The 7,500-nt window shown below is 40.3% G+C and overlaps 1 protein-coding gene across 13 annotated transcripts in view; it reads left to right on the forward strand.

The window, feature by feature from the left end:
• Positions 1 to 7,500, forward strand: part of EBF3 (EBF transcription factor 3) — a 115,767-nt gene that overhangs the window by 67,547 nt on the left and 40,720 nt on the right. For 10 of the 13 annotated variants that reach the window (XM_052677049.1, XM_052677050.1, XM_052677037.1 and 7 more), the window contains 2 exons: positions 2,959 to 3,040; positions 5,986 to 6,130. In XM_052677049.1, the coding sequence (XP_052533009.1) occupies positions 2,959 to 3,040; positions 5,986 to 6,130 (227 nt within the window). The remainder of the gene's footprint in view (positions 1 to 2,958; positions 3,041 to 5,985; positions 6,131 to 7,500) is intronic. The other 3 variants (XM_052677039.1, XM_052677042.1, XM_052677046.1) reach the window with 1 other exon arrangement.

The following is a 7,500-nucleotide window of genomic DNA, read 5'->3' on the forward strand; positions in this document are numbered from 1 at the left end:
AGCATCACAAAGGTTTTTTTCCACATCAGTATTTTAGGAACAGATTGGTATGCCTAGGAAGACTATTCTGCAAGCCTGCGTTTATTGCAAAGACAACACTTATGGATACAATACAAAGTGTAGCATGGAGAGGTAAATCTAGAAAGGCTTGCCTTCCTATTATAGAAACTGGGTTTGAGACACAGCCAAACTGAGCTCAAATCCAGCTGCTGATTTCTCAGTGTGTGGCAGAGCTCTTACCTCAAGTCTGCAAGCTTTGCTGAGAACTGTACCTGTTCTCTTCTGCAGGGATCATCCATTCCTGATTCTTGTTGGTCAGATGAGAAGAAAAATCAAGTCAGTTTTCTTTGCCCGAGCAGCATGAGAAATGCTCTGCCTGGGAACGTGATTTTTGACTTATGTTGTCTTCTCTGAAAATCTTGTCTCAGTGCCACCTGCGCTCCACAGATTTGCTGAAAACATGGATTGCAAAGAACAAAAAGGTCGTGGTATCAAGGGGTGCACAGAGCTGGGATGTGAATGCTGCTTGTGTTCACCCCAGTGTTGTGGCTTCAGTGCTTAGCTCAGTGCTCGGGTTCTTCATGGTAAAAACATCTAATTCCACCAAGTGTGTTTTGTTTTTCAACAAATAATTGAACAACTATGGGTTCCAGGTAATGTTTAGTGAAGGAATGCTTAATGATCCTTTTCGGACAGGATGTGAGCTCTCTGTATAGAAACAATTCATCTTGAATGCTTCAAGTTAAGAAAAAAATCCACTAGGCATAATATTGAGCATTTTCCATGCACAGCTCGTTTAAGAATTCCAGAGCAATTCACCAACATTAGCTCAGAAAGCTTCACAACATCCGAGATCAGAAAAAAAAGCTGAGATGTTCCTTGTCAGCATGGCTGTGGCACTGGGAGCAGTGAGGCCAAAGGGTCTCATGGCGTGCGGTGGGCACAGGGTAGGGCAGACTCAGCATCAAAGCTGCCTCCTAACAGGTATGGGAGAAATACCAGATATGGAACAGAAATGCTGTTGTGCTCAGGCAGTCCTCAGTTGATGAGTCGGTCTCCGGAACTCGCAAACTGTAAAAAATAATAAACAACCCAAGGCAGATAAAATTAGAATGAAAATGTGGCTAACACAAATGTAGTTTTATGGGACGCTTGAAACTCTTGGTGGCATTCCTGCAATGGTGTGCAGAAAACCTGAGTGCAAGGGAACCTCCAAGAGAGGAGATTCTGTCAGCCACAATGGAATTCCAGCTCTCATTCAGCTGAACAGCTGGAAATTGTTTGCAGATTTTGGGATAGCTGAATTGATGGCACTGACTTATCTATGCTCAATAGAAATGAAACTAGTCATCTCCCTTGTCTTGATATGGGAGATCACTCCTACAGCATTAGTAACCCATGTTGATATTAGGGTCCTTTTCAAGGTTTAACTTAAAAGGAAGAGCCATGACTGTAGGCAGCAGTTTGTAGGATGGGGCAGTCATTTGTGATGTTCCTGTCCAGACACCCCAAAGTTTTGCAGGACAGTGTGGTGTGGCACAACTGTTGGGAGATTTCTTCTCAACTCCAATAGGGCCGTATTGGGTACTGATGAAGGAAAGAATTTCTTGGCATACCTCCTGCCAGGAATATTATTTGCACATGAAAATTTCTGCAAAGTGTTTGTAGCTAAGATAGTCATTTGTACAGATTGGTGTGAATAAGTAATAATGGCTCGTAGACTAAATATAAAAGCTCTGCCTAACCTTGATATTCAAAATGAATAAAGTTGGACAGCACAAACTGATGGGGTGGTGCCTCTGAGAAACTCTGAATAAGGAGTCCTGAGCCTTTCTTGTTACTTGGTGCCAATCATGAGCCCGAAACCAAAACCCTTAGAGCTTTTAAATAATTACTATATGTGAAATCAGAACTCCATGAAAAGGGAAGAGGAGGTGCTAGGCTGTGGACATCCTCTGATGTCAGAAGAGGAATTAGAGACTTCCCGCAGTGTGGCTCAGCCCACCTGCACGCCTTAGCATGGAGACAAAATTGTTGCTTTCTTTTCAAAGTGATTTTTGAGAGTGACAAGTGAAGGAATGAGAGTGGAACCACCACCCCACAGCACGTACTCAGCAGCCTGTGCAGGAGTGCAGGGGGTCTGCACCCTTTCACGCTTTTCCCCTTCTCATAAGTGCTTGCTGTGCTCCCGTGAGGCAGTATTGCTACAGAATGGTTTGCTGGGAGATGCCTCAGTGGTACAGTTTAGTCCTAAATAATTGCTAATTGCCTCACAGCAAAAAATCAGCTGGGTTTCTGTGCACAGGTAGAGTTACTTTTTACAGCTAAAGGCTGGCACAGCTTGGAGAGGTCGTAAAGCAGGGTCTAATCCTCCACGTTCCTTACCTTTTAAAAAAACATGACTCAAACAGGGCCTTTCTTCGGGCCAGATCCATGGCTGAGCCTCACTGGAGTCAGCAGGATTGGACCGAGTCCCTTTGCATAGCTAGATCTGCCAAGCTAGAGGCAAAGCCAAGAGCTTTTTGGAAGACCGGTCCTTTGTTACCTTAGAATTTTTTGGGATAGAGGTCATTACTGCTAATGTAAGTTGTGAAAAAACAAAAAACATTAGAAAAAATAGAAACAAATTTTCATCTGATGTTAGTCACTGCCTTTGAAGTCAATGAATCATTGAAATCGACTTTCCCACACCAAGCTGAGATATGGCCCGGAGTCAATATTTGTAGTCAACTTGTAGTTGTTGAAAAATTAAAAATATGAATTTGCCTTTCCCTGGCAATAATGTTCTGTTTATGACAGAGGTCTAACTGTTTAAAATACATACATTGACTAATAAGAAAGTAGTAGTTTACTAGCTGTAGTCTTTTATGTATAACTATCATAAGATTGTATTAAGCTTTTTAAAATTGGATCTACAGTTTGATGAAACTAATAGATCTCAATTTTGTATTTCCATAGATTCTTTCTAAAGTTTTTCCTCAAGTGCAATCAGAACTGTTTGAAGAATGCAGGCAACCCACGAGACATGCGACGATTCCAGGTACAGATATCTCCTACAGATACCATATAGGATTTACTCGAAATTTCAAACTTCTTCAGCTCTTGTTTAATGAAATTCTAGTGTCAGTCTTCTACTTAGTGTAGTTTCAATGCTATGTATCCAAAATGCTATGGCTATTTTATAAATTCCCCACTAATTTGAATGCTTGTTTCTGGGACCTGGCCAGTTCTGCAGTGGGCTGTTATGGGTACCTTCTCAGAAAGCACAGTTTTCAACACCTCCATTGTAGTATGAACTGAGACTTGTGGAGATTTTACATATGTAAACCATGTAAACAGCTGTTAGAAATTCAGCTGCTGAACTTGGTGAAGTCTGGATCTAGTTTTTCCTTTCATGTTTACAACTTGTAAATCCAACAGCAGTGGTATCACACACATATTTTTATCTGAATTTTATTAGAAAATGCTTAATGCTTCACTTTCTCCTTACAGCTTTTGAATTATCTTGTGGTGAATGATAACACTACAGAAAGACATCTGATGTGGTGGACAAATTATTTCCTCAGTATTTAGGGTCACTTGAAATGCTTGCTAAGAAGTATACATGTTTTGTTTCAAAAGGATTTCCAAAAGGTTCATATTTGAGACTAATAATAAGCTAGTATTGAGATGTTCAAAACTTTCCTAGTTATGAGAAGAATAACTTGTGGTTAAACTTGATAGCAAAACATGTGACATCTGTTTTCATGCACAGCCAACCAACCGGTGAAGCCAGAACACTTGAGCCAGCCAACAGAAAAGATCTGTAGCTGGAAAAAATATTTCTTCAAAACAATTGAGCCAAGCTTCCATTTTTCATGCATCTCAGCTTCACGTGGCATTGGTGATATTGATCCATCTGAACAGAACAGAAGGTCAAACCCGGAATGAGTGGAAATGCCCTCTTTGTCTCACCGATGACTAAATGAAGCATCAGTCATGAGTGATCTTGTGGTCGACAATGGAACCAGTAGACACTAGAAAGACTTTCCTGGGTCTCTTTAGCTAATCTCCCTGCCTCTCAGAAGGTTTAACTGGACTTAACAGTATGTCAGATCTTGAACAAAATTTTTAACTGGTTTCACTGTCTCAGCACCTTTTTAGGTGTGTTGCAGGAAGAAGCCAATATAACAAAACACAGCATGTCTACTTTCTTTTGCTGAACTACAGTATTTTTCCCTTGGTGACTGACCTATATATACATGACAGAACAAAAATAGTTGTCATTTTTATATACACCTTTCCCTGTCTTCTTAATATACTGCGTTCTAGGAAACAAATCCAGAAGTCTTTGCTGAAATTCACACCTGTATGTTTTGCACTATTTTTTAAAGTCTGCAAATCTCATTACAAGTGAAAGCCGATAGCCCAGTGGCATGGCGGCAGCTCTGCGCTTCGGTGAGTGTGCAACCTCAGCACTCTCCAAAGTGGATGTCGACAGGAGGGAAAGTGTCCACTTCTGGGACGAGAAAGATAGGGGAGCAGAGCAGACTGGCAGAGAGCTGCCCTCGGGCTGTTCGAAAGGAGAACGCAGATGGCTGTCTCAGAGGAGGCAGAGTACACAGAAAAGGTGCTGTGATAGCTGAAAGCTAATTATGGGTTGTGAATAAGAAGCAGGATCAGAGGTGATCCAAAACGCAGAAACAGATAAGAATTGTCTTCTGATGCCTGAGACTAGTGCCGTGGAAATGGAGAATAGGTTTTTTTCCCCTCTTTTTTTGCTCATTATGTGCTTGGGTATGGGAGCTGGTGTGAGAACCCTGAAAATCATTTTTGCTATGTCCAAAAGTAAAATAAGCAGAAGGCAAAAGCTAAAATTTGTACTAGCCTTTGCCACCATCTCCCATGCTGTTGGTACGGCCTAACACAGCCTCACACGGCCACTGCCCACGAGAACTCTACTAATGCTAAGCCACAAAGAAAAAGCTACTGTGATTATTGCATTTAGCAAATCTGGAACCCGCACCATAGGGCCCATGCTGGCGCATTTAAATAAGATGTAAAAGTCGATCTGGGATAATAACAACCAACCTGTGAAGCTACGTCACACGCAACACACGCATGTCTCACAATTTCCTCTTTGGCTCGTGGTGGTGAAATATCATTTCCAGAATGAGTTTCACAAACCCATTGTGTAGGTGTTTTTATCGGGAAGGTTGTGTGTTTTGCATATGTTCCTCTTCCATTTTCTACTGAGAAGCAGCTGGAAGCCAAAGAAGGCCCTATCCATCATCTCTTCTATGGCCGGACTCTGAACCTGGGCACAAGAATAGGAGCCTTTCACTCAAAAATAAAGGAGGAAATTCCATTGACATACCAGGGTCAATCACCATCCAAATGAACTTGAGAAGGGATACTTTTCATGGATTGAAAACACTTTCACTATTCATATTCAACTCAGTCTTTTCAGATGCAAAAAAGTTCATTATCAGACATTAAATGTAATTGTAAAACTGACCTGGAGATCATTTACTGAAGAAAAAATGGGGAGTTACGATGGTTCCTGATTTATTAAGCTTTTTTTATTTGGAATCCTCACAACCCTTCATTTGAAGACAGTCTCAAGTGAACAAATTTTAATTAGATAAACTATCTAATCAATATATCAACAGATCAATCAAAACAGCAGCTTTTAAAATGAGTGGCTAGAGGGGTGTTTCTGAAACTAATGGCTAGAAGAATATTTCCCTGAATTGAATTCATTTGTTAGCATAATAGGAGATTAAACTCTAATTAGTGTAGCAGGTTCTGAAGAGAAACAATTGTGAGCTAAAAATCACCAATGTTAGCCACATAAACAAAGATGTATTCATAGTTGTCATTCACTTTGCTTCAAGTGAGAAGTAACAGATTGCGATGTTGTTTTGTCTCAGAAGATCTATTAATATATCCGAGTTCCTGAAAATATGCAGACTTCTTAAATTCCTTTTTATTCTTCCTTTTTAGGTTGTTGTATCAACAACAGTCAATGTGGATGGCCACGTTCTGGCTGTCTCAGACAACATGTTTGTACACAACAATTCCAAACATGGAAGGCGGGCTCGCCGCCTTGACCCCTCAGAAGGTACGGCTCCTTCTTATCTGGAAAATGGTAGGCACACATTTACATGTCTTTTTTTTTATTTGCAATGCTTTTTTTTTTTTTTTTTTTTTTTTTTTTTTTTTCACCATACTTTATGTTGATACACCATTACATTTATTTTTCCAGAATTTCTTCTTTCGTCAATCAAACCACTCATTAAAAAGTCCATTAGTATTTCTCAGCCCCTCTCAACCAGAATACGGTCACCGGTCACTTCTGAATCTGCTTCTGGCTCCTTTCTTTATTTAATACTTGCAGTTTTGCAGTCACAACCAATTTTTCTTTTTTTTCTGTTTTTTTTTTTTCCTTTTTTTTTTTTTTTTTTTTTTTTTGGTCTGGTTTTGCTTGCAGCTTTTTCTTGCTATTTAATTTGACTTGATTTTATTTTGGCTTGTCATATTCCTTGATCCAGAGGTACAGTCTCAGGTTATGTATGCAAGTTTAAGTGTATGGTAAAAACATGACCAAATCTGCAAAGAATTTACTGTGAGGTCAATTTCCTGTTGCTGGGCCTTACTGCTGCAGATTACAGCAGTGGCGTTTTTGTATGAGAAAAACAGCATAAAATGTTTTTCTTCAGACTGACTCAATGTGATTGACTTCTTGCCTGGACTGCTCAAAGAAGATAGGCTGAGATAAAGAAGAGATTGGGAAGTGTCTCTGAAAATCCAGTGTCTTTCTGGAGCCCACCTGCCTCTGAGCCACTCACACACCGTTGCAGCGGCGCTTGTGCGCTAGCACTCGTATCTCCGGGTACTTCCCTAGAAGTACAAAATAGTCGTTTAGATTCAGATATTGGTTTTCTCACTGCAAAGTACATCAGTGTATAGATACAAAACAGCTCTGAGGTGCTCTGGTTTTCATTAAAGTGAAATGCGTAGAGGTCAAATGCATTCTGAGTTCTCAAGGAGTTAGGATGGCCAGAGCCACTGGCACCGGAGCGCCCTGAGCGTGGCCACCCTGGGCATCCATTGCCACAGGGCTCCTCGTGTGAGCTGCTACTGCCACATTGATGGGATCGTGGCTTTTTACACTAATAAAATTAATTAAAGTAATAACGGAACGCTAAGCTGCTAATACAATCATTGCCATTTTATGTTGCAAATGATACTTACCAATGGGCATACAGAAAAAATGAATGTGGCAAGCAGTGATTGCCAGAACGAAATACAATCTAGACATCAAAAAAAGGAAAACAATTTGTGAATCTGCTGCAGTCCACACACACACAACTAATTTGTTTTTCTGCATTAATAACTAAGGTATAAGAGAACAAAAATATAATAATTAAAGGTCGCCCTGAGCACAAGAGTCATTATGGTCTATGACGTATTGTTTATCTCTTTCATATGCGCTGAAAGTAGGTGTGTGTTTTGCCT

The sequence above is a fragment of the Tympanuchus pallidicinctus genome, unplaced genomic scaffold (assembly GCF_026119805.1).
Source record: "Tympanuchus pallidicinctus isolate F22 unplaced genomic scaffold, pur_lepc_1.0 scaffold16, whole genome shotgun sequence".
NCBI lineage: Eukaryota > Metazoa > Chordata > Aves > Galliformes > Phasianidae > Tympanuchus > Tympanuchus pallidicinctus.